At 60.5% G+C, this 27549-nt stretch overlaps 2 protein-coding genes across 3 annotated transcripts; one reads left to right on the forward strand and one right to left on the reverse strand.

The window, feature by feature from the left end:
• The first annotated feature begins 4138 nt into the window (after positions 1-4138).
• On the forward strand, positions 4139-11346 carry ZNF687 (zinc finger protein 687). The gene is given in 21 exon segments (XM_087943357.1): positions 4139-4483; positions 4486-4608; positions 4611-4640; positions 4643-4715; positions 4717-4780; positions 4782-5060; positions 5063-5133; positions 5135-6389; positions 6646-6821; positions 6951-6980; positions 6982-7125; positions 7524-7686; positions 7776-7840; positions 7842-7949; positions 7951-8015; positions 8018-8056; positions 8059-8102; positions 8273-8385; positions 8478-8485; positions 8488-8618; positions 8800-11346. Coding segments are annotated over 21 exon segments (3774 nt in total). The 5' UTR covers positions 4139-4155; the 3' UTR covers positions 9265-11346.
• A 2-nt stretch (positions 11347-11348) lies between these two features.
• LOC113429679 (unconventional myosin-Ie-like) lies at positions 11349-26246 on the reverse strand. 2 transcript variants are annotated; one of them, XM_087943356.1, is made up of 28 exons: positions 26009-26246; positions 21999-22136; positions 21728-21817; positions 21446-21540; positions 21263-21350; positions 20828-20917; positions 20293-20424; positions 19930-20064; positions 19580-19712; positions 19164-19360; positions 18784-18864; positions 18213-18299; positions 17847-17933; positions 17274-17441; positions 17105-17190; positions 16778-16859; positions 16263-16369; positions 15967-16065; positions 15633-15777; positions 15385-15499; positions 14743-14912; positions 14424-14569; positions 14041-14187; positions 13495-13652; positions 13095-13175; positions 12621-12804; positions 12140-12321; positions 11349-11981 (listed from the first exon to the last, which is right to left on the reverse strand). In XM_087943356.1, exons 1-28 carry the CDS (start codon positions 26009-26011, stop codon positions 11905-11907), a joined length of 3303 nt encoding a protein of 1100 aa, XP_087799482.1. In that variant the 5' UTR covers positions 26012-26246; the 3' UTR covers positions 11349-11904. The 2 variants fall into 2 exon arrangements, with proteins under 2 accessions (XP_087799482.1, XP_087799481.1); XM_087943355.1 differs by lacking the exon at positions 26009-26246 and adding an exon at positions 23642-23917.
• Between the last annotated feature and the right edge of the window lie 1303 nt (positions 26247-27549).

The raw sequence follows: 27549 nt of genomic DNA on the forward strand, positions 1-27549 counted from the left end.
TCATCTTTAATTCGCTTTTGTTCTTGGTTTCCTGCTTTCTTCCTAAATCCCGTGCAAGCAACTCTTTTCTGTCCAGCAGACAAAACTTGGGCTCTCCGACCACCAATCCGTTGCGGGATGCCCTGGGGGATCTTGGCCATAAGTAAATAAATGCCCACCTTGTATGAATTTGGTTAAAGCAGGAAAGGCTGAATGGCTAGAAGAGGAAGGTTTTTAAAGATCTTCATTGATTTTTCTCTCTTTTTTCTTTCCTTTTCACCCTGGGTCCTTGTAATCTTTGAGAAATTGGTGGGTGGCAGGAAAGGACTCCAAACTTTTGGATTACGCTTTTTCAAAGAGGGCCACATATTGGGGCATGACTGGAGTTTGAAGTATGTGGTGTCCACTTCCTGTGGCTTCCTTCGCTGGATGTGTTTGGTGTTTGTGCTGATATGTTACTTCTGGATTCCAGGCCAGCCACTTAATGCCGCCTTTCTTACTGTTTGCATTTGAATTGGTGCCATCTAGGAATGACTTAAATCACTTGTTGCTATTCAAAAGCGCCAGCGTCTGCCTTTTATGCCCTGGGCGATCTTGTGCATTGTGGGCTGACAACCTCTTCCTCCTCCTGACCTGGGTTTGTTATGCTTATGACTCCTGCCATCTCAAGCCAATCAATATCGTATTTTCATTAAAATTAACCTCCCTTCCCCCCCTTGAGTGGAAGCTTGGAGTCTTCTTTTTCCTCTCTCTCTCTCTCTCTCTCTCTTCTTTCTCCTCCCTGCTTAGTATTTTTAAGTTAGCAGATGGTCTTGTCTTAATTCTCTTAAATGGACTGGAATTTAATCTCTTGCCAGACATGGCTGGGTTGGGTCGGGGGTAGGCAGCTGCCATGGGCGTTGATTCCTCTGGAATAATAAACTCTCTCCATAGGGGAAAAAAAAAACACACCACTGCTTCTTGCCCAACCTGTTCCCAGGGTGGTTTTCGAACCCTGCGCTGGGGTGGGGGTGGGGAGGACAGGAGGTCAGATGTGGGGAGCTTGAAAAGTGGGTGACCGGCCCCTGCTTTGGAGGGGGGAAGGGGGTGAGCGTTTGGATAACGTCTCCAGCTGGAAAATCCACGCTTCGTGTTCGTTTTGGCCTCTGCCCTGAGTGTGCCACAGGGCAGGGTGTGAAGAGGTATAAAAAGCAGGGAGAACGGAGGATGAACACGTCCGGTCCAGTCCGTGGAGCTGAGCAGGCTTGGCAAGATCCTGCTGGCCATGAAACAAACCTCCGGTCAGCAGGTGGGCTTCTGTGGGGCGGCCCCCTTTCCCAGCTCCTGCCCTCCTCGTTCATCCCGTGGATTCATTTTCAAGCCCCAACCCAAAATTTCTTCAGAAGGAGACGTGGCTGTTCTCCTGGGCTGGGGTGCAGGCGAATAGGACCCAGTATTATCGGGCACCCCAGGGCCAAATCGCTGGCCATAAATATTGGGGCTCCCCCCTCCCCCGGTGACTTCAGTGTCCTAATGTGGCAGACACCCAACCCCGAAGACATAAGCATTTAATTTTCCATCACACGGGTCCATCTATTTTATTTTTGGGATCCAACCAGAGGGGACCCCAGCTGTGTTGCACGTTTGCTCTGGGCAAGTGCTGATTCCCGTCCGGTGCGGCTGCCGCCAAGCGCAGGCCGTTGGGTGCCCCGTGCGATGCCCTGGCAGCTCTCAGAAATCCCTGTGCCCTCCTCGGACACCCAGCCTGGCAGCCTTTAGGATTGAAGAGATGGGGAAATCTGCCTTGGGGGTTCGGCCTGGCTCTCCCCAAACAGCTGCGAGCCAGGGGTGTCCTTGGTCCGGGAAGAGGGAGACGTTTGGGTTTTGGCTCCTGGGGAGGCCTAGGGAACTGGTCTGTTCGGGATGGGCGTGCAGGGGTGACGCGTGATCCTCCGTGGCGGATTTTGTCCATCGTGGGCAGAGACGGTCAGGTCTACTAAACTTTAGCAGAGTTAGGAGGAGGAAGCAGAGCTGTGGAATAACTTGGTGTGGACAAATTGGTGTCTCATTCCGAGACGGTGGCTCTGCTGTTTGGAAGTCTTCCTGAAACAGGAGCCGTGGAGGCCCGTCATGGGGGTCCAGGAAGACCCCATTGCCCCAGAATCATCGGAGGGGTCCCAGTCCCCCTTAGCAGGCCACCCAGCCACACGGCTGCACACCAACGCTCCCCGGGCCTTTCCTTGCAGACAGAGCCACCCTGGCCGCCTGCCTCCTTTAGGTTTTGTGGCCTGAAACTTGGCTTGAATCCGCTGGATCAGCGGAATCTCCCCTGCTGGAGGCTGCATTGCCTGAGGTGTGCGCTGGGGCTGCTCCCGAGGAGCTGTGCCGCGGTGGCGCTGGGTTGCCATGTGTTTATCCAAACCTTCCCTGGAGCAGAAGCCACACACACACACACACACACACACACACACACCCCAGGCCTGGGTCAGGCCTTCCTCTCCCTCCGAGGGGTCCCTGCGCCCCTCTCGTCCCCCTTCCAGACGCAGAGAAGAGGCTGAGCGAAGGGCAGAGGCCTCCCTTGTCCTCCCCTCTGCTCCGTTGGCGGAACCTTTTCTTCCGCCTGGCGACGGGCCTCCCTTCCTCCTCTTATCTGGCCAGCCCTGGTTTTCTCTCTCGCCAGGCGCCCAGTCGGCCCTTCCTGCCCTCCACCCCTGGGGGGGGGGCTGCTGCTCCTAACCCGGGTTTCCCACCCTCGGCAGATGGCAGAGCAGGGCTCCTTTGGGGAGGGGGGCATCCTAACTGCCCAACGTGACTGGCACGCCTGGGCTGGAGAGGAGCAGGGCTGCGGGAAAGGTAGCCCTGCCTTCCCCTCCCTGGCTCGGCCCCCGGGGAGCCGGGTGCTTGTTTTCCTCCGCCTGGCTTCCTCCCCGCTCTTCCCTCTGCAGCTGGCGCTGGCTGGGGAGGCTGGGCAGAGCGACTGCGCCAGCCTCCCTCCCAGGCGTCACCTGGCCTGCTGGCCTGGCAAGAGGCGGAGGCCCTGGGCCCCCACCACCCTCCTCCTCCTCCTCCCAGCCCGGTTCCTGGCCTCTAGGGAGCCTCCTCCTCAGGTTAGTGGCGTTGGTCCTGCAGGTGCCCAGGGCGGGTGGAGAGGAATGGCCCCCTCCTTGGTCCTCCCGCCTGGTAGGAAAGGAGGAGGCAGGTCTTGCCCTCTGGCTGCCGAGAGTCTCGGGCAGGTGGGCGTGTGCCGGTGCCCCCCATTCCCCAGGGATCCGCCAGGAAATAATACGAACCTGGACGCTGGCCAAAGGGGTGAAGGGGCGGCCATCCTGTGCGTCTGTAAATGGGTGGAGGAGGATCCATCCCAGATCCAGGCCACAGAGCTACGGCTCGCCCCAAAGGGGCTGTAGGTCAAGCGCCCGGCTGCCCCTCTGGCCACAGTTTTGTGGCACACCCTGGTACAGGGACCGCCTCCCTCCAGAAGCCCATCCTCCTCGTACTTTCCTTCCTCTGGGAAGACTCGAGCCCCTCGTCTCGGCCCCCCTGCTATCCAGCGGCCCCCAGGCCCACAAGGGAGGACTGCATGGGTTTGTTGGGGGAGAAGCTCCACCCCGCAGCCTGGTTACCTCTGGCCGGGTGCCGGTCAAGGGATTGGGCCCGAGGGGGGAGAAGGGGGCAGTGGTGTGGCCAAGAGAGGTCAGCCGCCTTCACTCTGTGGCCTGTTTGTTCGTTATTCGTGCTGCTGTGTGTAGCTTTTTTCCTCCTTGTTTGCCTTCCGTTTTTGTGTCTCCTTCCAAAACGTCGGCCAACCGATCTGGGGAAACTTGTTCCTTTTAATGGCTGACAGCCATAAAATGGGGCTCTGTCACCTTTTCCTCCTAGGAAGCTTGGAGCGGAGCCTGGGGAACGGCCCAGGATCTCTGGATGCTGGAACCAGGCCTGGCTGGGTGAGCCACAGCCGCTGTCCCTCGCGGGAGACCTGAATGTAAGAATGCAGACCTCCTTTGACCCGGGTCCTTCCTTGCAGGGCTGCCCACCTGGCTGCCTTGGCACCTCTGCAGAGACGGCCGCCCGGCCAGCCCAGCCCCCACCTCTTTGGAGAGCCGCTCAGACCGGCCAGGGGGGGAGCTCTGACCCCCTTGTGCCCCTCTTGGCTTGACCGCTGGCCCTTGTCTTCCAGAGCCTTCCCAGCCCCTCGCCATGGGGGACATGAAGACCCCGGATTTCGACGACCTCTTGGCGGCCTTCGACATCCCCGACATCGACACCAGCGAGGCCATCCATTCGGGCCACGAGGAGGCCGAGCCCCCCGTCCGCCCCGGCCCCGTGGAGGTGCCCGGCCCCGAGCACGCCCTGCCGCACGCCGACATCACCACCGTCAGTGTCATCGTGAAGAACACCGTCTGCCCCGAGCAGCTGGAGCCGGCGGACGGGCGGCTGAAGGACGGCTCCCGCTTGCTGCAGAACGGCTTTGCGGCCCCCGAGGCGCCCCGGGGCTCCCCGGCCGCCTCGGCAGAAGCCGTGGCCCCGCCAACGGGGAGTGTTGGGCCCTGAAGGAGAAGGCCCCCAAGAGCCTGGACCTCTTCTCCCCCTTCAGCCCCGAGCCTCCCAAGGACGGGGAGGCAGACCTGATCGACCAGCCGCGGGGATGCCAGGCGAGGAGCCGGGTCTGGCAGGGCCGGCCATCCCCCGGCGCCCCTCTTGTCCGCTGCCCCCTCCCTGGAGGGTCCTGGACCCCTCGAGGAGAGCCTGGGACCCTCGCCCCTCCGGCCTTCCCCCGGCCTTTGAACCCTGCCCTCCCGGCGGGATGGGCCTCTTGCTGACCCCCTCCCCCGGCTGCTCCTCCCGTGATCAAGCAGGAGGCGGACTGCAAGGGGCCCTGCCAGGGGTCCAGCCCGTTGGGGCAGCCCAAGTCCGCCTCCTCCTGCTACTCCGCAGAGACCTCCCCCTGCGTCCCCTGGCCGGGCTCTGAGGCCGACCTGCAGGGAGAGCTGGGCGGCCTGCCCGACATCAAGCAACGCCTCTCCAGCCCTCGGGAGCAGCTCTTCCAGGGCTCCCCACCCAAGGGAGCCAGTCCTGGGCCCCGGGCCTCCCCAAGGCCCCCGGCGGCGATGGGTCCCTGAAAGAAGAGCCGGTGGAGAAACCCCTGCAGGGCCTGCCAGGCCCGCCCAGTGGGGGGGGAGGAGGAGGAGGAGGAGGAAGAGGAGGGGGAGGAGCAGAGCCCCGGGTCCCCCTCGTCCGGCTCCTCGCGGCCCCTCAAGGTCCGCATCAAGACCATCAAGACGTCCTCGGGAAGCATCACCCGGACGGTGACCAGAGTCTCGTCCGACGCCGACCCAGCCGCCGCCAAGCTGCCCTGCAGTCCGGGAGCCCCGGAGAGCCCGGCGGCCGTTGCCACCCAGAAGGAAGAGGCCGCTCCAGAGACCCCCGGCCCGAAGGCCCCGGCGAAGGCGGCTGAAGCCCCCCAGGTGGTCAGCGTCCAGCTGGGCGACGGCACCAAGCTGAAGGGGACGGTGCTGCCGGCCTCCCCCATCCAGAGCGCCAGCAGCGCCATGCTGATGGCGGCCAGTGTGGCCCAGCAGAAGGCGGTGGTGCTGCCCAGCAAGGCCCTGGCCAAGAGCATCCTCAGCCTGGTGCCCCAGGCCCTCCCCAAGGCGGCCCCCGAGGCCAGGGGCCCCGCCCTGCCCGCCCCCGCCAGCCAGAAGCTGAACGGCACCACGGTGGTGGTGATGCAGCCGCAGAAGGCCCCTCCGCCCGCGGCCGGCACGGTCATCTCCCGCAGCCAGTCCAGCCTGGTGGAGGCCTTCAACCGCATCCTGAACAGCAAGAACCTGCTGCCCCCCTACAAGCCCAACCTGCTGCCCCCGGCCGAGTCCAGCCTGGCCCTGCCGCCGCTGGGCTACCGCTGCCTGGAGTGCGGCGACGCCTTTGCCCTGGAGCGGAGCCTGGCCCGGCACTACGACCGGCGCAGCCTGCGGGTGGAGGTGACCTGCAACCACTGCGCCCGGCGGCTGGTCTTCTTCAACAAGTGCAGCCTGCTGCTCCACGCCCGCGAGCACAAGGACAAGGGGCTGGTCATGCAGTGCTCCCACCTGGTCATGCGGCCCATCGCCCTCGACCAGATGGTGGGCCAGCCGGATGTGGCCCCGCTCCTCCCGCTGGCCGCCCTCAGCCAGGCCGGGAAGGCCCCCACCACCGCCACCCCGGCCGGACTCGCCCCGGACGTCGGCCTGGCCAACGGGGGCGCCGGCCAGGACCTGCCCGTCCTGCCCCTGGGCAGCGGCGGCAGCAACAGCGGCGGCAACAGTGGCGGCGGCAGCACCGACCAGCCGTCGGCGCCCAACTCCTGCCAGTGCCTGGAATGCAAGGAGCAGTGCAAGGACAAGGCCGGCCTGGCCGCCCACTTCCAGCAGGCCGGGAGCACCCCCTCCACGGTAAATGAGGGAAGGGGACCGGGGGAGGGAGGGGGTGTCCCTGGGCATTTGGGCCCCGGGAGCCTTTCCGGGTCTGCCAAGCGAAGGGAACCCAGCCGCAGCCTCACTTTGCAGCCCTTTCGCTCAATCACCCAACCGTCGCTAAGGGAGGACTGCCCTCTCTGTTGAGGTGTGCCCCCCGGGAAAGACGAGCAAGGGCTGGACTTCCCCCTTGATAGACAAAGCTCCCTCTCCACTCCCCCCGCGGCCATTCCAGGTGTGCCCCAGCTGCCCGATGATCATGGCCAACCGCTGCAGCTTCAGCGCCCACCAGCGCATGCACAAGAGCCGCGCCCACGTCTGCCCCGAGTGCGGCGGGAACTTCCTCCTGGCCAACTTCGATGCCCACCTGAAGGACGCCTGCCTCCACTTCTCCCGGAGGATCGGCTACAGGTAGGAGGGGGCGGCCCTCGAGGGGTGGGTGGGTGGGGTCTCTGCCCCTCCCCGCCCGGCCAGCCCCAGCCGGGACGGGGGAGGCTGTGGGCCTGGCCTGAGCCTCTCTGCTCCCCCCACCCCGCCCAGGTGTCCCAGCTGCTCCGTCGTCTTTGGGGGTGAACTCCATCAAGTCCCACATCCAGGCGTCGCACTGCGAGGTCTTCCACAAGTGCCCCGTCTGCCCCATGGCCTTCAAGTCGGCCCCCAGCGCCCACGGGCACATCTACACCCAGCACCCGGGATGCAGCAGCCAGCAGTCCAAGTAAGGCCAGCCAGCGGGACTGGGGGAGGGGGAGGAGCCCAGGAAGGGTGGGACGGGGTCTCCCGCCCTCAGCAGGGGGCTGGACTAGATGGCCTCCAGGGCCCCTGCCCTGTCATTCTGCTCTTTTGTTTTTCTATTCTTCTATTCTCTCTTTTGTTCTGTTCTCTGCTTCTCTTCCTCCTCTTATTTCTGTGATTCTATTGTTTCTTCTTCTTCTGCGTTTTGTTTTACTCCGCTCTCGTTGCTCCCCTTCCCTTCTCCTCAGGGCCCCCCGGCGTCTCTCTGCCTGCCCTGGCAGGGCGGGAGGGGAGGTCCCTGCCGGTGGGGGGAGGGCACTGGAGGGCAGGAAGGAGAGACCCCCTCTCTTACAACACCCCCCTCCGCCTGCCTGTGCCCAGAATGATCTACAAGTGTGCCATGTGTGACACGGTCTTCACCCACAAGCCGCTGCTCTCCTCCCACTTCGACCAGCACCTGGTCAACCAGAGGGTCAGCGTCTTCAAGTGCCCCGACTGCCCTCTGCTCTTCGCCCAGAAGAGGACCATGCTGGAGCACCTCAAGGTCGGGGGGCCAGCTGGGAAAGGGGGGCGGGGGGGCAAGGGCGGCCGGATGGGGCCTGACCACGACCTCCGTCTCCCTCCGGCCCTCAGAACAACCACCAGCAGCAGCAGCAGCAGCCCAAGGAGGAAGCGGTCAAGAAGCCGGCCCCCTCCGCCCCCCAAGCCGGCCCCAGCCGAGGAGGAGCCCCCGCCACCCGTCCCCAAGGTGGCCTCCTCCTCCTCTTCCTCCTCCTCCTCCTCCTCCTCGGAGGACGACCCCCCAGCTCCCCGAGCTGCGCAAGAGCAAACGGGGCCGGTTCCAGCGCAAGGCGGAGATGGGCCGGCGGTCGCGAGCAACGGGTGGACCTGCGGCATCTGCCACTCCTGGTTCCCGAGAGGGACGAGTACGTGGTGCACATGAAGAAGGTCCACGGGAAGGTATGGAGGGGGCCGCATGTCAACCTCCGCCTCTGGCCGGAGCAAAGGGCCCTCCCACCCGGGGCCGGTCAGGGAGTCGTGCCAAGCGAGCCTGGGAGAGCCGGGGCTTTTTGGGGGTGGGGGTGTCGTCATCTTCCTTCCTCACGCCAGCACTTCCCCCCCCCTCCCAGTGTGTGAAGAAGTTCCCCTGCCACCTGTGTGAGCGCTCCTTCTGCTCCGCCCCCAGCCTGCGCAGGCACATCCGGGTGAACCACGAGGGCATCAAGAGGGTCTACCCCTGCAGGTAGGTGCCCGCCCCTGCCCACGTGAGGGGGTCTCCTGGGCTGCCCCCAGCTTCCTTCCGCTCAGTGTCCTCCTCCCTCCTGCCCCGCCCAGGTATTGCACGGAGGGAAACGCACCTTCAGCAGCCGACTCATCCTGGAGAAGCACATCCAGGTGCGGCACGGGATCAAGGTGACCGACGCCAACCGGAGCGAGGAGGTGCTGGCCACCCGCCTGGGCTCCAGGAACTCCCAGGTAGGCGGGGGCTGCGTGGGGGGAGGGGCTCCCCCTCCCCTGACCGGATCCTCTGCGGGGATTCCCAGGCCTTAGCGGGGGGAGGGACAGGGGAGGCCAGGGGGAGGTCAGTCCCTCAGAATATTCCTCCAGACCCCCGGGACAGCCTCGGCCACCCCTCCTCCCTCCCTCCGCCCTGCAGGCCTCCAGCCGGAAGCGCAAGCTCTCCTCGGACGAGGGCGACTCGTGCAGCGAAGAGCCGGACAGCACCACCCCGCCCTCCAAGACCTCCAAGGGCAGCCGGCGGTCCCCCTACCACTGCCGGAAGTGCGGCTACGTGGCCCCCACGGCGGCCGACTTCCAGGAGCACATCCCCCGCCACCGGACAGGCGAGAACGCCCACCAGTGCCACGAGTGTGGACTCTGCTTCACCTCCCAGGTGTCCCTCAGCCGCCACCGCTTCATCACCCACAAGAAGAAGCGGGCGAGGGGAGGCCAGGGGCCCCGGGGCGGCCCCGAGGAAGGCTCCCCCCTGGCCCACGAGGGCAGCCTCTCCTGCACCGTCTGCGGCAAAGGCTTCGACACCCAGCTCAACCTCAAGACCCACTTCCGCACCCACGGCATGGCCTTCATCAAGGCCCGACAGACCGGGGGGGCCGAGAACTAGCCGGGCCCCGGAGCCACGTCAGATGAGGGGGAACGTGCCCCCGTGGCTCCTTCCGTGGCTCGAGAGACGGAGACGCCTCGTTTGTCGTCCCAGCCCAGCACGGGCAATCGCAGCCACCCTTGGCTGGCGGCTGGGGGTGTGGGGGCCTCAGTTGGGCGGGGCCTTCTCGCCCTCGTGGTCACAGGGAGGCCGGAAGCGTTCGATCCACTCGCGCCCCAGAAGTGACCCCTCCAGTCGGTCCCCTGTCTCCACGTCGGGAGGGAGGGAGGGAGGGCTGGACTTCAGCCCCCTCCTCCCTCCTCTTCTGCCTGAACAACACGGGTGCCGAAGGAGGATGCACGAAGAGGACATGTGTGTTGGTGGGTGACTGCCCCCTCACCGCCACCCCCGTGGAAGGCCGGTCGCGCTGGTTTTTCGTCCGTCACCACTCCAGGTCTTCCTGTCCGAAGTTCCCAGGAATTAGGGGCTTCCCCCGGTTTTGATGCTTCCCCCTCTGGCCTGGGGTAGAAAGGCGCCCCCATAGTCCAGATGATGGCTTGGTTCCCTCCTAGGTGGCTTGGCGTCTCCTTTGCTGACTATACGGATGGATGGCTTAAAACCAAGAAAAATCTCTTTTGTCTTTTTTAAAATCTCTTTTTCCAAACCATTCCAGGCCTCGGGATTTGGAATTTGCACCCCTCCCACCCCGTTTCTCCCCCTTGGCATGGTGGCCCCCCCAGCATTGGAGAGGAGGGGTCTTCGCCTCTCTTCCTTCTCCCGAGTCCAAAATACCTCAAGAGCAGCTGGTGCTTTGGGGGGAGGGGAGGTAAAAAAAACCCAGAGGAGCCCCTGATTTTACAAGCAACAAATGCGTTGCTTGTAAAACCCAGTTTTGGGGGTCCTGGGCGAGGGCTTCCCGCCTGGTCAGATGGGGGCAGGAGACCGAAGTCGGTCTTTCCAAATGGGCCTCTTGATGGGTCCCCGTTGGGGGGTCCCAGTTGGGATCAGGATGATAATCATGTTGTTTGTCTGCTACCGAGGTTTCTAGCACCGGTTCCCTCCACCCCTTCACTTCCTCCCACCCCCAAGACCCCCAAATTCCCAGCCCCCAGCATTCCTCTCCCGATTTAACCAGAGTCCGAAGCCACGTTCCCATCCAGGAGCTGCCAGATCCGCCCTTTGGGAAATGCTTGAAGTCCAGCACGGCGTTCTGCTCCGAACCCTTGAGACTGTGGCCACGGGTTCAAGAGAGGCGCATTTCCGTGCTTCAGGCCTGGCATCTAGAAAACGACTCTCTTTGTTTTGGGGTCTTCAGGCGCTTGTTTCCTCTTGGGGCAGGGTGCTCTCTCTCTCGATTGGTGTTTTATTTTAGTTCCCGGGTTTGGTTTGGTCTATTATTATGATTATTTTTGAGTTGTCACTAATGCAGACTAACGAAGTGCGTGTCCTTTGAACCAACCGTGTAACATATACTGAAAAAAACAAAACGAATGAAAGCAAAAAGAGGTTGAGTGACTGGTGCTAACTGATTATTTCCCGAAAGAGCAGAAGGGGCCTCGGCTGCTTGGTTTAAAAAGAGAGACGGGGGTGGGGGCGTGTAAAATTAAGGTTTTTAGGATCATTTGCTCAGGAGGTCCGTGTTAAACCAGGGCTCCTCCTGGGTGAGGGAATCGTGCAAAATCGGTTTCCTTGGTTTTGGGGGCGCTCAGCAGCTCTGGCAGGCCAGAGGTTGGTGGTCTTCAGGCCCCTTTGGGGTGGGCTTTGCCCAGAGTCTGGGGAAGCCCCCACCCCACCGCAGCTTTCACTCCCTCGTGGACTTTCCTTGGCACCGTGGCTCCCCTTTTCCCCAGGGCCAAACACGGCGCCTTCGTGGCGCACCGTCTGAGCCGCTCGGGGATCCTTTGGCGTGTCAGAGGTCCAGGTTTGGGCCAGTAAACCCCTCGGGCTCAGCCCACTTCCTTGATCCTGGTCTGTCAGAGAAACCCCGGTTTACCCTGGAATCCCCTCCTGGGGAACATGGGGTGGTGGGTTTTTTTTATTTTTTAGAAAAAGAAAAGGAAAAAAAAATCATGCGGCAGCAAATAAAATCCATTTTCAGAAAGGGCCTCAATGTACATAATTTATTTCACTCGGTTTTTTTTCCTCTCGTTTCTCCTGTGCCGCCCGTCAATTTTAGGATTCCTTCCCCAGAGGGGCTTTTCTTTCGGGAGACTGGATTCACACAGGTTGGCATCAAACGGGCACAGCCCGCAGGCCCTCCGGGTGGGGCCCGTTCGACAGCCCAAGGCAGATGTCTGAGGCTTTCCACGTGGGCTGGAAAGCTTTTAAAAATTCCTTTTAAAAAGTCCATTTTTTTCCCCCTGCCTTTAAAACATTTGGAGTTCCCTCTTTCCCTATTCCCCCACCCCCCACCCCCGGCCTTAAAGGTCCACCAGGCTGGCACCTCCTGGTGTGGCTTTTAGGGCAGCGAGAGGGGCGTTCGCATCTGCAGTTAAACAGACTCCTGCCTGGTTATCTTGGCCGCGTTCAGAGGGCACCAAGTGGCACCAAATTTCTGCAGGTCAGCGAGGCCCCTTTCCGTGTTCTCTGGTGAGTGTCGGCTGCCCTCCAGTAACGTCCCGGTCTCCAGGTCTTTCCCAGCGGGGCAGTGCCACCCCCTCCTCAGTTCTTCTCCACGTAGTTCCCTGGGAACAGGCCTTCCTTGCCACGAATGCGGCCCTCCCACCATCCCGACGGATCTGGAAAGAGGACAAGGACAACCTTGCTTAGGACGGACCGGCCTCCTCCTCCATGGAGACCCCTGGCCATCCCCCGAAGCCCCTCCCCTCGGGGCTCCGGTCTCCCAGACCAACCGGCTGTATGGATGCCCTCAGGGTTCCCCCCGGAAAGCCCTCACCTTCCTTGATGATTTCAATGACGTCGTTCGCGTTGAAGCTCAGCTCGTCCGTGTCCTGGGCGTCGTAGGCATACAGAGCCCGGCACCGGGGAAGGCACGGCTGCGGCTTGGGCTTGGGTTTGGGCTTGGCACGGCCGCCTCCTGGGATGGGTTTGGCCTCTTTGCTAAGATGGCGCCGAAGGCTGGGAAAAAAAGGGAGTTCTCAGCTCCCTGGCATTTTGCTGGGCATGGACACCTCCAGGTTGCCCCACAGCCGTGCAGAGCCCCGAGTGGCGTGGCCAAGGGCTGTCCCTGCCCACTTGAGTCACGCCAAAAAACATGAGCAAAGAGAGGTTGTTTTAAGGCAGTAAACAAAGTACGTGGATTTCCAGCTCTAAGGTGGCTGGGGGAATTCTGGGAGTTGAAGCCCACCCACTTTAGAGTTGGCCAGGTTGAGAAAGAAGAATAAAGATAATTCTTGGGGAGGGGGGGAGACCCTCACCCAGCCACCCCTCGGTCAGGGACATCCATGAAGCCCAGGTCAAGCGGTGCAGGGAAGGCTCTCGCCCGTGGGCTGGCGCCCTGGCGTGGCAGGCTGGGCTGCTCCATGCTGCCCTGGCGGGTCATGGAGTGACGCTGCTGGAAGGAGAGCCTGGCCCCCCGGCCGTGGCTGCCCCACGCCGACCCTGCAGAGAAGGGGAAAGTCAGCCGCCGGCCTCGGCTTCAAACGCCCAGCAATTCCGCCCAGCCCAATTGGGCGTAAAGAGAGTCTTAGACGGTCGTTCTGGAGGCGCCTTGGACCCCCACCCGTCCGCTGGTCTGGGGGCAGCTTTTGGCTCCTGCCGCCCGGCTCTTTCTGGGTGCCAGGAGCGCCGTTTGGGGGTCCGTTCTATCTCCAAGAGATACGGATTGGGAAATGCTGGCTTAAGAGAGGCCAAGGAATGAGGGCACTCTGGAAATGACAGCTCCCTCTCACCTGAGCTGGTCTGGGCATTCCAGCCAAGGGCAGGGCCTCCCGCTGAGTACCGGCTTTTCCTGGTGTCCTTCCGGTTTGGGCCTGAAAATTTTGCAAATGGATCCTGAAACTTTTGCAAATAATTCTTGAAAAATCCTGCCAATAATTCTTGAAAAATCCTGCAAATGATTCCTGAAAAATCCTGCAAATAATTCCTGAAAAATCCTGCAAATAATTCCTGAAAAATCCGGCAAATAATTCCTGAAAAATCCGGCAAATAGGTCCCAACTTTTTTTGCAAAATGTGCGTCTTTGCACTCCTTGCGTGCTCCGTTGCTGTCTCGCTGGGCTTCCCCCACACATGCAGGCTCAAGTGTGTCTCCCCTCCCCCCCGCCCATCAAATCTCGTGTCCCTGACTTACGGGCATTGCGGGGGAGGCCCGGCCCGATGCTGACCACCAGCACTTTGCCGTTGGTGCGGAGCAGAGCCAGGTCCCCCTGGCAGATCTGGAATTGGATCTGTCGGGATCCAGCCGCTGCCCAGGGCCCCCAGCCGTCCTTCTTCACCTTGAACTCCAGCCTGGGGGGGGGGGAAATGTGCAGAGAGAAAGGGAATTGGGGGGAGGGGGATATGCAGGCAAGGGGCAGGAACAGGGGTGCTGCCCCATTAGCGCTGGGTTCAAATCCTCAGGAATACTAAGCAGTTTGCAGCCCCTGCCTCCTGGCGTGTATTGACGGGATCTCCTGGTGGTGCCCCATCCCTAATTTTGGGGAGGTTGGCCGAAGACGAGCGCTGCCCTCCCGTCTCCTTGAAGGGGGAAGTCGTGCAAAGGAGAAATTTGCAGTGACGATCCTCATCTCCTTAACCAGGGCTAGAAACGAGGCCTGGAAACCCTCCCTGCCCAGGAGAAGTCTACCCAGAGTCCCTAAGCGCAGGAAAGGTGGGGGGGGGGGGGTCCGAGGCCTACTGGTTGCCGAACTTGATGGGCAGCTGCTTCTGGGTCCTTTCTCCATAGCGCTTGAAAAGCAGGCTCAGCAGCTCCGTCTTGAAGACGGACTCCAGCACCGTGTCGTACTGGGACTCGTGGAGGATGAGGAAATCGTCCTGCAGTGTGCTGGGGGAAGGGGCAGCGGGTGGAAAGCGTAGTCAGGAGGGGGTGGGGGTCCTCTTGGCACGGCTGCCCCCTCCCCATAAGCACCCGGCATCACGGCGGGTGGGGCAGAAGGGGAGGAAACGGGCTCCAGGGTGGAGAATCTGGGAATTTCAAGTGGCAGGGAGTCCCACAGGCTCCCAAGCGCCTCTCTCTGCCCAGGGGAGCCCCCCACTCCCTCCCCAATTCTCCCTGCTCACCTAAGGGAGACCGACTGGATCCTCTCCACCTCCAGCTGCCTCTTCAGCACTTCCTTGATGGACCCCTTTTCCGGACCCTGCTTCACTTTCTCCCGCCCGATCAGGTAGAGGAATTTGGGGGTGAGGATCAGGTCCCGCTTGACCGTCTGCGCCAGGACCACAAAAAGAGGGTTCAGCCCCCCAGGGAGGCAGCTCCCCAAGGCCAAATTCTCATCAAAGGCAAGAGAAGCCAAGGTGGAGAACCTCCAGCCACAGGCATGGCCTATCTTATGGCCCGTCAAGAAGGGAAGCAGCCGGATCCAGCAGTGCCACGCCTCACCTTGAAGCGCCGGTCGTACTTAGTGACGGTGTCGGCAAAGTCCACCCGCTCCCTGCGGCCCAGGAACCGGCGGAGTTCGGGGTGGTTGTCCAGGCCGATGTAATCACCCATGAAGTTGCGGTTCAGGCTGTTGCGACGGCGCTCCTTCTTGTTGAGGACGAGGTTGGAGGCTTTGGGGGGAAGAAGGGGAAATCGGAGTCAGAACCGGCTGCGGTTGGCATGGGGTAGAAGGCAGGAGTCCCTCTGCACATGCTCAGAGGCCGCCTGGCCCTCTGCGGGAGGAATGGATGGGCTTCTCCGAAGGGCAGGTAAAGGCCGCCCTCTGGTGGCTCGTTTTGGTCACTGCACGCGGGCAGAAAAAAATAGAATGGAATGGAATGGAATGGAATAAGAAGAGTTGAAAGGGACCTTGGAGGTCTTCTAGTCCAACCCTCTGCTTAGGCAGGAAACCCCAGACCATTTCCAATCTCTTCTTAGAAATGTCCAGCATTTACAACTTCTGGAGGCAAGTTGTTCCACTGAACAAATAAAACACCCAGTTTTGAATTCTCCACCAAAGGAGAGCGGGGGGTGTGCTGGCCCGGAGGGCTCCTGGGCCAAAGCACCCCCTTGTCTGCCTGCCCCTCCCCTGCCCTCCCTCACCTTCGTCTCTCATCTGCATGTTCCTGCGGACAGCCACGTGTTTGCGCCAGGCCTTCTGGATCACCCGGGCGAAGCCGTCGTAGCGCCGTTCCCGCATCTCCTCCAGGAGGAAAAGCTGCAGGGGGAGCCCGAGGGAGGGGAGGGGGCATTGAGTGCCAGGCGTGTGGGCACGGAGGGGGCGGAGGGTCCCCATTTTCCTCCCCCAGGGGAGGTCTCTGCCTTTGGCCGCAAAGGCTCCTGGCGCTCACCGATTCGGGGGCTTTGATGAAGACCTTGGTCCTTCCCAGCTGGAACTGGTCGGGGTCCATGTTGACCGACTTCATCAGGTGCACCACGCCCTGCCTCTCGTCGCCCTGCCAGCATGGCCACGTCTCGGGCGTCAGGATGGCGTACCTGGGCAGGAGGAGGGAGGGAGGGAGGGGAGGATGGAGCCCCTCAGGTGCTGGCCTGAAGGCTGGAGGGATCGCCAAGCTGGGCACCACCGACCGAGCCTTCCTCAGAGCAGCCCCACCTCCAGCAGGTGGGCTGAAAAAGCGGGGGGGGGGGCTGGGGGGATTAGGAAGGCCAGAAAGCGGCTCTCACCTCTGGAGGAACTTCTGGAAGACTCGCCGATAAGCGTAGCCGGCCCGGCGCACCCGGATATTCTCTTGCAGCCCCAAATATTCCACCTGGTGCTTCACCCTGCGAAGGGGGCAGAAATGGAGGGTCTTGGAGGCCCCCGTCTGTCCCTTTGCTGCTATGACCCCCCGGCACAAATTGGGGGTCCCTGACGGAGGGCGGGGGGGAGGCCGCTCGGTCTAAATGGGTGATTCCTCAACTTATCCTGTTGTACGGATTTCAGCTCCCAGAATTCCCGGCCAACGTGGCCGCTGCCTTACCGGCTCTCCTCCCAATCTCGGGACTTCTTGGTTTCGTTTGGCTTGATGCATCGGATGTAATGAGGGCTACACTTCATCAGAGTGCTGACCAGGCTGTTGGCTTGTTTCTTTGGAGAGAAGGGAGGGAGGGAGAGAAGGAGGGAGGAAGGAAGGGAGAGAAGGAGGGAGGGAAGGAAGGAAGGAAGGAAGGAAGGAAGGAAGGAAGGAAGGAAGGAAGGAAGGAAGGAAGGAAGGAAGGAAGGAAGGAAGGAAGGAAGGAAGGAAGGAAGAGAAGGAGGGAGGAGGGTGGGAGGAAAGGAAGGAGGAGGAGAAGGAAAGGAAAGAAAGAAAAAAGAAAAAAATAAAAAATACTGGATGCTGTTACCATCACCATCATCATCATCATATTTACAGATTCCCCCACAGCCGAGGGGTGTGTGTGTGTGTGTGCCTTTCCTCCCATCGGATTGTCCTGCAGTCCCCAAAGCCCCCCCCCTTCCCTGCCCCACCTGGGCGAGTCTCCCACCTGGACTCACCTTGATCTTGCTGCCTGCGGTGGTGGGGCGGCCCTTCTTCTCCGTGCTGAGGCTCTCGGGGAAGAGATCCCGGATGAAGGGGCTGGGGAGAAGCGGAGAGGTTCAGTTCCCCAGGAAGGAGCCCCCCCTTTGGGCTCTCTCCTCCAAGGGTCCCCCTGGCTCCTTTTTCCACACACACACACACACACACACACACACGTTGAGGAAAGCAGCTCCTCAGAGGGAGGTTTAGGGAAACGGGCTGGGGGGGGAGGGAGGAGGGGAGGCATTCCAGGGTCTTCGGGCTGGTGTAGCCCACTCCCCACCCACACCCCCAGAGGCCCTCACATCTCACTGCTCTGCATCAGCTCCACCAGGTCCGGGAACAGCACGTCCCGGTTGCGTTCGCAGAAGCCTTCCACCTCGTAGGACACCTGCAGAACCAGAAAGGGGGCTTTGGGTTCCAGCTGGCCCTTGGGGAGGGGGAGGGGTCCTCGGGGGTCCCTGGGGCCCCCACCTTGCCAGCGTAGTGGTGGATGATGAAGCCCTTGTTCCAGCTGTTGAAATGGGGGTGCGTGCCCAGCGCCGACTGGAGCTTCTGCAGCAAGGTGTGGTCGGCCCCCTCGCCTTTGGCGTGCATGGTGGCGCAGACGTCGTCCAGGATGCTCATGAGCCCCGGGGGGTTCTGGGAAGGGAGAGAAAAGCCGGACCAAACCGAGAAAGCAGTCAAGAATTCTGCCTCCCCTCCCCCAAGTCATTCCGTCACTTGGCCCAACCGCAGCACAGCCGAACCCTCCTTTCAACTTGTTATATTTATCGATCACGTTTCTGTGCCACCCGTTGCATGTCCTTTCTTCTTCCTGCAAAACCAGGTTTTTCTGCAAATCCAGAACTTCCCTGTTTGCATTGCAGCGTTAAAGCAAGGTAATATTTTTCCTTTACTCCAAAAATTAAAAATAAATAAAAATAAAAGAGAACGGTTCTTCCTCCAGGCGCCTGGCAAGGAATTTAGCAAAGCTCAGAGTAGCAAAGTTTGGGGCCCTTTCTCGAAATAAATAAGGTCTACCTTACAAGGAGGGTTTTTGCTTACCACTTTATTCTCAATCAGGTCACACACGACTTTGTTGTTGAAATAATCAATGGGGCTCCATCGGATGCCTTCTTGGACGTATTCTTCCTGCGGAGAGAAAGAGGCCGGGAGAACAAGTTAAAACAGGGAGAAACGGACGAATGAAACACTCGCTTGAGCCCAATCGGACTCAGCCGCCGGTCATTCTTTCCCACTGAAAAATTCTCACTGTGTATTATGGAACAGGTCTATGTGGCCGCCCAACTCCCACATTCCGGCCCTGTCCAAGCTTCGGATTTTTGCCCCAAAGGGGTGATTTTTAAAAATGCAAAAAGGTTCTCCATTTGCAAAAACAAAAACAAAAAACACCAAACCCGAGAGGCTCACCTGCTCAGCCTTCAGGGTCAGCTCAATGAAAATCTGCTGGAGTTTTTCGTTCACAAAATTGATGCAGAATTGCTCAAAGCCGTTTTTCTGGCAGGAGAGAAGCGGAAAGCTCAGGCCGGCCATGCCAGGTGCAATGCAGGCGAATCGCTCAGCTTCGCAGCCCGGTCTGGGGCTCCCCAAAATCCAGCCCCCGAATATGTGCAAGGGTGCAAAACGCTGGCATCGCAGCCTTGGGCAATTCCTTCGAGGCAGTTTGGCACTGGGCACCAACAGTGGTGAAATCATGAACTTATCAAGCTACGGTGGGGAGATTTCCTCCCAAAGAGGCTTTTGTTCCCACGGCTAAAACAGAAGGGGAGGGAACGCCTCTCCCGTCCTTTTCCCACGCACCACGGATCTTTTTCTCCCTTTTTGGGCCCAGCCGGGCTGCTTTGCAACTGGTGGCAGTCGTGGGATCAATGAGGTTAATTCACCCTCAACTCCAACCGACGGTTTGTGCCAGGGAAGAGGCTGGCATGGAAGGAGGCCTCTTGTTCACCTGGCGGGGGAGCATTTTGGGCTGCAGGTTTACCTGGAAAATTTCGAAGCCGTAAATGTCCAGGACACCAACATTGTATTCCTGGTGCTGCTTTTCCATTGCTTTGTTGACAGCCTGGGGAGCGGAGAAGGAGAGAAAGCGGGCAGAGGGGAAGACAGAAGGAAGAAAGAGGAGAGAGAGAAGGAAGAAAGAAGGAAGGGTGAGTCATGAGGAGTTTCTCTGGCTGCGCCACCAAAGCAGTTTGTGTTTATTTTTATTTATACTTCCCATTTCCCTCCGTGGACTCTTTCTGTGGCGCCTGAGCCCTTCCTGGCTGGCTCTTGAGATCTGCCCCATTGCAACACCGCCCCCCATCCAAACCCTCCATCTGGCTGTGGAAGCCCCACTCAGGGCGAGTCCGGCCGGCCACTCACGTCCACCAGGAAGTCGAAGAGGCGAGCGTAGAGCACTTTGGACAGAGCATCGCGGCTGAAGTTGGCCTGTTCCACGTTGAGGGTGACGTCGATGACCTCCTGCCGGCCGCCCCACTTGCTGTCCATCTTGCGGCTGGTCAGTTTCTCCCGGAGGCGCTGCTGGTCGATGGCCAGGAGGTAGGAGGGGAAGGCCAGGACTGCGGAGAAGGACGGAGGGGGCAGCGGCTCAACTGGCCGCTTCTTCCCTTTGGAGATTCCCTGGTTTCCTCCACCAGCCCAGAAGACAAGCCCCCTTGGTCCCTCGGCCATCGTGCGGGGACCGTGGCCCCCTGCCCTGACAGCAGCCCCTGAGTGAGTGGGACCCTCCCCAAACGCCCCCCACCCCACCGGTCTCAGCTGAAGCAGCCCAGACTCACAATCCTCGCTCTCCACCACGGCGTAGTTGCCCGACTCCTGGAAGGTGATGTTGCCAAGGTGCAGGATGCCAGCCACGATCTGGAGCACCAGCGCCTGCTCCTCCTCTGAGAGGCCAATCACCTCCATGGCTGTCTGGAGGAGGAGGAGGAGGAAGAGGAGGAAGAAGAGGAGGAGGAGGAGAAGGTATCAGCTATGGGTAAACAATTCCACTGATCCATGGCCAGGGATCATGGGGGACGTAGTCCAGGGGTTGAGGCATGCTCCCCCCACCCCCTCTCACCCTGGGTGCATTTACTCAAAAGTTGGGGGTGAAAGAGGGAAGGGGCTCCTTTGGGGCCCGCATCCCTACCAAAGTCTCCTGAAATTCCTGCCGGTCGTTCATGTCGTCCACCTTATAGGCCGCCGACTGGTTGAGGTAGTAGTAGTAATCCGGGCTGGTGATCCCCAAATTCTCCCGCTGCTCCGGACTGGCTCCCTCCAGCAGCTGCGTTCACCCAACGGGGGCCGAAGAGGCCGGGTCAAAAGGCCACATTGGGATCGTGCAAGGAAAGACAAAAAAAACGTTGCTCTCTTGGTCTGCAGCAGGCAGCCCAGGACATGACAGCCGTGGGCAAGGGTGGGGGATGATGGGGTTGGGAGTCAGACCCATGCAGAGGGTCCGGGTGGGGGGGGGTCTGCTGGGCGCAAGGACTTTCCTCGGCCGCTCACCCACCTGGTAATAGATGTGGAAGTTTCTCTCTCCGGAATTCTGGCTGACCACGCGGGATTTCTCCAGCAGGAAGTTGTAGATTTTGCCCCCGTCCGGCTCCCCCCCGCGGCTGAACTGGATCTCACAATATTTCCCCTGGGGGGGGCAAAACGGGGTGGGGGTGTCATAAATTGTCCCTTCTGCCCCCTCCCCTCAGTTCCTCCCTGCCCCTTTTCTGGGCCACCTCCGTCATTCTCATGCACCTGCCTAAATACTGTGGTGATGGGCTTAGAATCAACGACCCTGAAATGGTCACCAGAGTACACTCACTCATCCAAGCAGCTCAGGGTCAGGCCTGGATGACACACCACCAGGAGATCCCAGGGAAGCATTTCAGATTGGAAAGACAGAAAAACGCCTTAAGACGAAGACGAAGCTTCAACTTGGATGGGGCTTCCAAGAAACGGGACGTAGAAACGGGACGCAAGTTGCACCCCCTCTGGATAGAGATTCGGGACCTCCCAGCCCCCCCCCCCCCCAGGCCCCCCCCAGCACTCACAAATCGACTGGAATTGTTGTTCCGCACCGTCTTTGCGTTCCCAAAGGCCTCCAGGAGAGGGTTAGATTTTAGGATAATGTCTTTTACGTGCTGAAATGAAAGAGGTTCTGTTTTTCATGCTTATTTTCATCCCGCCTTTATTGCTTTTTTTATAAATAACCGCAGGCAGCAACGTATGCCTCAAACTCTTTCCTCCGCCTCTTTTCCTCACAACAACAGCCCTGTGAGGTGGACCTGCCCAAGGACACCCGGCTGGCTTTCACGCCCAAGGTGGCACTAGAACTCCCAGCCTCCCAGTTTCTAGCCTGAGCCTCCAGGTGACCAAAACGGGCACCTTCCTATGGGACCTTCGGCCCATTGCCAGCCCACCACAACCTGGACTGGGGGGGGCAATGTGGGGGGGGGCGTGATTTCATGTCAGGACAAGCCGCTCACCTGAACACTGGGGCCCCCGCCAGACACCTTGGAGATGTAGCCCATGATGTATTTGGCCGCCACCGTCTTGCCAGCTCCACTCTCCCCACTGGGAGGGAAAGAAGGGGGGGGGAATCAGGCCTGGAATGAGCTTTCCACAGACCCCCCCCAACCGCCCCCCCCCAGGGAAGCCCCCAGCCTCACCTGATGATGACACACTGGTTCTCCCCATCGATCAACATGTTGCGGTACATCTGGTCCGCCAGGGCGTAGATGTGCGGAGGGTTTTCGTACTGGGCCTGTGCGGGAGGGACACAACACGTACAGGGGGGCCCTGAGCATCTCGGCACTTCCCGGGGGTGACTAGAGGCCATCTAGTCCAGCTGGATCAAAGTGGAACCTTTGGGGCTCGGGGGGGCATCATCCCAGGGACCACATGGGTGCAAAGCGGGGCTTCTCCCCCCACCCCCGCGCACACGCACTCACCGCCCCCTGGTACATGTCGACCTCTCGGTCGGTGAAGTAGGGCAGCTGCTTGAAGGGGTTGACCGAAATCAGGACTGGCCCAATGTACGTCTTTCCGTTTCCAAGTTAAGGGCGGCACAGAAAAGGGGGCTCCCGGTTGAATGCCTGCCTCGCTCTGCCCCCACCGCCCCCTCCCCCTCGGGCTTCCCGCCAGAGGCAGACTGCCCTTATGCAGGGAGGCTCTATCCCCTCCCACTCCCAACAGGCGCCCGCCAGCACGTCCTCTGGATACGAAAATGTAGTCATCCATGAACCTCTTCCGCAGGTTCTCCACGATGGCGTCTTCCTGGATCTTGGGCAGCAGAACCATGTCGTCCACCCCACTCTGCTTGACATTCTGCATCTGCCAGTGGTAGCGCCCTTTGCTGCCCTGGGGGCGAGGAGGAGGAGGAGGAGGAGGGGTTGAGGTGGGCTTCTCCCCTCCCCCGTTTGGAACAGGGCTGGACATCACTTTGAGAGCCCAGGAAAGGAACGAAGGCCCCGTGCAAAAAAACAAATCCTTTTAAAAAGCGACAGTCCACGAGGCCAGAAGGGCCCATGCTGCACAGCCCAGCCCGTCACGACTGCTTTCAGAATGTGGTGGGGGCACTAAGGGGCCACGGACTCCACGCCCACGGCTAATTCTTTTAGCTCCAGGTGGGGCTGTGGGTGGCCACCAGCCGTGGAAAGGCTTCCAAACGTCCAAGCAACGCTTCGCAAACCTTAAGCCACGTTTGAGAATAAATTACAGCCGCAGCCCACCAAACAAAAAACACCCCACCAACAACAAGGACTTTAAAAGGCCCAGAAAAGCACCTTCTTTGCCAACTGTGTGAGAAAGAAAAGCCTTCCAGGAAATTGTTGGGTTTGAACTGAGAAACTGGCTAAAAATACTAGCCCTTCATTAGCACCGCCAGGCCGGATCAAGAGGGTTTGGCTGAGCCGGCTGGACAGGAGAGAGAGAGGGGGGGGGAGGGGGGGGGGAGGCAGGGAGGGGGTGGCTGGGTGGGCAGCACAGTCAAACTTTGCAAAGCTGGCCCTCTCCGCCGTTTGGTGGTGGGGTTTTTGCCTGGGGGGCGAGGTGTGTTTGCCCCATTACACCCCCACCTCCTTCTCTCCTGCACCATAAAACCTGGGTGGCCTTTGGGGGCAGATTGCCCCCCATCACCGCCCGTCTTGGTCTTGCAAACTTTCCCCAAAGCTGGTTGCTAAGGTTTCTTCCCAGCCAAGCCGGGAAGACAATGCCAGCGAGGAGTTGCCAAGCGACCAGCCGAGGAGAAGCTGGATGGACGGGTGGTTCGACCGGCCAATTGACTCTTGGGTGCCCGGAGTGGAGAGCAGCCTCTGGCAGAGAGAGAGATGGAGAGTGAGGGGGCACCACCCCTGCTGCTTCACAATGAACTCGGGACACGAGTTCAAATGCCCCCACTCTGGAACCGAGGAGAGGGGATGTGTGCAGCCTCTGGAAAGCCCCCTCGGGAGCCGCCAAACGCTTGGAGAAAACGCTTGAATCGAGCACAGATTGAATCACAGTGAAATACAAATTTAATGGCATCGTTTCCCTTCTCGATCGCCTTGAAGACGCACCCCACCTGGGGCACGCTCTGAGGTTTCGTTCACACAGCGCACCTAGCAAGGAATTGGGCTGTGTGTCCAGGCACACGACCTACTCATTGGGGGCACTTCCTGGTCAGCCCCGCTTTGTGTCACTGCAGGAACCCAGGATGGATACGACCAGCCGAGCCAAGGAGTTGAAGGGGGTCAACTGGTTGTGTGAAGGCAGCCTGGGGTCTGCCAGAGCCCTGATCGCCAGTTAGAGATAAGCAGACGTGGTGAGGTTTCCGCCTTTCCTTAAAAACCCCCGAGTTTCTTGGCTCCAGGCTGGGGATGACTTACCTGGGCCTTTGCGTCACCTGGGCGGAGAAACCCTCCTATCATCGGTTGGGAAAGCGGCTCCTCCTTCGTGTATTTGGGTTGGGTGCCTCTGAGATCCCATCCGCTTTGGGGAGGGGTGGGACTGAGATGTAGGAGACCCCAGGCACCTTATCTCCCTCCCCACCCCACCCCCAAAAAACTCCTGCCAAACCAGTAGCATCAGCAGCCCCCTGGGGAGTTTGCCAGGTTAACTCGCTTTCCAACCCTGGTTGCAGGAAAGAGTCGGGCGCCTCCTCCAAATTCCAGCCCAGGGAAAGGAATGTGAAGCGCATTTGCAGTGCTAACAAGACTCCACCCTGCGCCAGTGTGCAGCTATCACGGAGTGGCCAACAGCCCTGCCCGACTTCCGTGCCCCACACGGGAAGGGGAGGCTGCCCCTTTGCCCCCCCAACAACTCTCTGGCCAGGTAGACTGCAGGTGCTGATGGAGGAGAAAGGAAGGGAAGGAAGGAAGGAAGCGATAAAAGAAGGAAAGGAAGGAAGGAAGGAGGGAAGGAGGAGGAGGAGCACCCAGGTGGGGTGTGCTACTAATGATACTGCCTGCCCCTTCCCACCAGGTGGGAACCTTCTCCTGACAGCCTCGCCCTTCTGAATCAGCCCAGGCAGCTTCTGCCAGTGTCCCAACTGGAGGCCCTGCGGAGCCCAGGAAGGGAGGCTGTGAGTCAGCCGTGGGCAGGCAGGCATTCCAGGCCATCTCCCTCTCATGCCTGGCCCTGTATAATTTGGCCCCACCTGGCTGGACTGGGGGCGTGGTGTCACCTTCCTTCCGCGCAGGCGCCCAGCGGTGTCAACCTCCCTTCTGGCCAGCGGTTAAACATTAGCCAGGCAGCCAGTGGGAAGAAGTTTGGCTTCCGAGGACAGAACCACCACCCACCCCGGGGTTCTGACAGGCCAAGTTTTCCCTTCCCTGGAGAGCCTGCCCCCTTTTGGACTACAGCTCCCATCACCCACTTCCGCCAAGCAGAAAAATTCAAATCTTCTGGAAATGATGTATTTTAAAAAAAGAGTGACAAGGCAGGTGGAGATGATCTGAAAGAGAATCAGATTCTCTCTTGATTGGGGAGGCCCCAAAGATTTGCGGATGAACTTGAAAGCCCCCTCTCGCTGCACAGGGACTAATAATACAGGAAAGCACTCTGCACATGCTTGCGGTCACTGTTGTTTACTTGCCCCGATTCCAGAATTGACTGAAAGGAAGGGCTTCTCTCCTGTCCTCCCCCCCGCCCCCCACCCCCAGGGCCAATTCCCTTCCCTACAACCTTTGCTCTCTTTCTCTTGAATGATAAAACCGGAATATCCAAGCAGAGATTCAGGCCTGCAGGGCGGAAAGGAGGCCTCGGATCCAAGATGGAAGCTGAGCGGCCGATCCAGAAGTTTGGGACTGCCAATCCCATCAGCCTCGGCCAGCACAATCGGTGGCCAAGGACCAGGGGAACGTGGTCCCAAATATTTGACGTTTGAAAGAGCCGGTTGATCTGCTCTACAGTTGTGGAGATATAACTTTCTTCCCTGCAACCAGTCCTCTGTGTGTGTGTGTTTGTGTGTCTGTGTGATGCAGCACCGCCAATTTCAACTTGGGGGCTACCCTGAAAACCGCCCCTCCTGGCTGGGTTTGTGCAGCCATGTGGGTCCCCCTCCTCCCTGGCTCTGCTTGGCTTGCCGGAGGGAGGCTCTTTGCAAAGCCCCCCTCTGCCTGGCGACCCCCGTCAGCCCCCATCCCATCTCTGCGCCCTTAAAACCCAAAGTCCGCGGGGCTCTTTAGTCTCCGACAAAACGGGGCCACTGAAAGGAGCAGCTCCCACGCCAACCCCACTCCGTCCCTGGACAAACCGGACAAACGGCTGACAAGCAGGAAGGTTTTCCCGGGACAGAGAGGCCGAGCGAGCCTTCGGACGGGATTCTGGTCCTGAGCGGGGGTGGGTGGGCTGGATGGCCTCAGGGGTCCCTTTGAGCACTAGAAGGCGCCGGCCCAAAGACAGCGGGTGGGGTGGGGGGCAGCGGAGCGATCTTCGTCTAATCCTTTGATAAGAATTGGATCAGAATAAAGAGACTTTTTCTGCTCCGGCCAAGCAGGAAGCGAAGCGAAGCGAAGCGAAGCGAAAAACCGGCCGGGGCTGATCCGGCGATGCGCTGCCAGAGACCCCCAGCCAGCCGCGCAACTCGGCGGGGCAGCCCGGATCGAGCGACCGCGGATCTCTCCTCCCCCCGGGCGGGAAAGAGTGTGGGGGGGGTCTGAAGGGGTCGACCCCCCCAGGAAGAGGAGGAGGAGGGGGGGGTCCCCGAAGCCCCCCGGCTTCCACCCCGGCCCGTCCGGCGGGCAAAGACTCACCATGGTGCCAAGTGGCTGCGCTCCTCGCCCGCCCGCCCGCCGCAGCCCGGCTTCCTCGGCGCGGCTTCGCAGGTGGAGGCCGGGGCCGTTCAAGGGGCCCGCATCGCCCCCGCCGGGACCCTCGGCGCTTGGGAGGGGGCCGAGGGGCTTCCCGCAGCAGCAGCAGCAGCAGACAAAGCGCGGCCGGGCTCGGCTCCCCCGACGCGGCCGGACAGGCTCCGACAGGTAGGCGCTCGGAGCGGCTGGGGCGGGCTGGGGCGGGGGGAGGGAGGGGCGGCCGGGCGCCCCCTGGCGGAGAGGGACGCCACGCGCGGGAAGCCCGCCCCCTGCCGGAGCAGAGTGGAAGCTGCTTCCCCCGCAAACCGAGTTTCCTTCCCGGCGGCGGTGCCGGTTTACCGGCAGAGGACACGTGGACGGCCCTTCAGACGAACCCTCTGCACGCGACTGGAAGGGCGACACCTGGCCGATCGGGAGAAAGGGAGGCGGGGGAGGGGGAGACCTGGCTTCTAACGGGGGTCCAGCCTGAGCAGCCCCGCCCATCCCGGCAGGGGCTTCACCCCCCAACCCCGCCTTGCTTTGCTTTGGAAATTGGAGGCTTCGATGGGCCCAAGAGGAGCCCCGCCCCGCAGCCCCTTCCCCTCTTCCGCAGGGCCTTAACGGGGGGTGCCCCGTTGCTTTGCCGCTCCCCAAAAGGGCCTTTGAGGGGGTCTCACTCAGGAAGGAGCCAGGGGCCTGTCCAGAGGCCTTGGGGGTCTCCAGCAGCTGCTTCTCCCCCAGGACCCGCCGAGACCTCGGCTGGGCAGGGGGCACCCCAAGGAGAGGGCAAAGGGGGGCTGGGGGGCTTTTGCCAGCGGGGGGGGGGGTCCACACAAGGGGGGGGAGGCAGCCACAGGATTTTCTGCCGATACCACAGAAGACAGAAGTCCCACCTTCTCCGAGATGTGTGGGAGGAAGAGACACCCCCCCCAGCTGGATTTGGACACCTTTCCTCCCCCCCCCCAAATATTTCTCTGCCTGATCTCCCACCCAGGGTCTTGCAAACGTCTGCACCGCCTCCTCTTGGGGTGAGGGGAGTTGCAATCCGACCAGTGGAATAAAGAAATAATCATAAAGCCTGAGAGGGCACTGACTGACTGCGTGGGGCTGTTTCCTTCCTAAAGGAGGAAATGGGGTTTTTTCTAAGTGTTTTACCCAAACTTTTATATGCCTCTTACTCTTGCAAAAAACCAACACAACCCCACCCTTTCTTTAAAGGATTCCGGGCAGCCCCCTGCTGAGAATCGCTGCTTCTTCCCCCTTGTGTGTGTGCAAGTGTGAGGTTGTGTTTGTGTTTGTGGGGGCGGGGACCCCAGAGGAAATAAACCCCAAAGGCCCAGATAAAGGGGGCCCTGTCCTCCTCCTCCTCCCAGCGGTCTCCCACCTTAATTATCACTCAACAACCAACAGATTTTCTTTTTAAAAAGGGGGGGGGGGTATTTTTAGGCCTCAGGAGTGAGGAGGGCAGCGATGCACACACACAAACACACACAAACACACCCTGG

The sequence above is a fragment of the Notechis scutatus genome, chromosome 14 (assembly GCF_049901735.1).
Source record: "Notechis scutatus isolate UNSWTSFEM ecotype Mainland chromosome 14, rNotScu1.2, whole genome shotgun sequence".
Lineage (NCBI taxonomy): Eukaryota > Metazoa > Chordata > Lepidosauria > Squamata > Elapidae > Notechis > Notechis scutatus.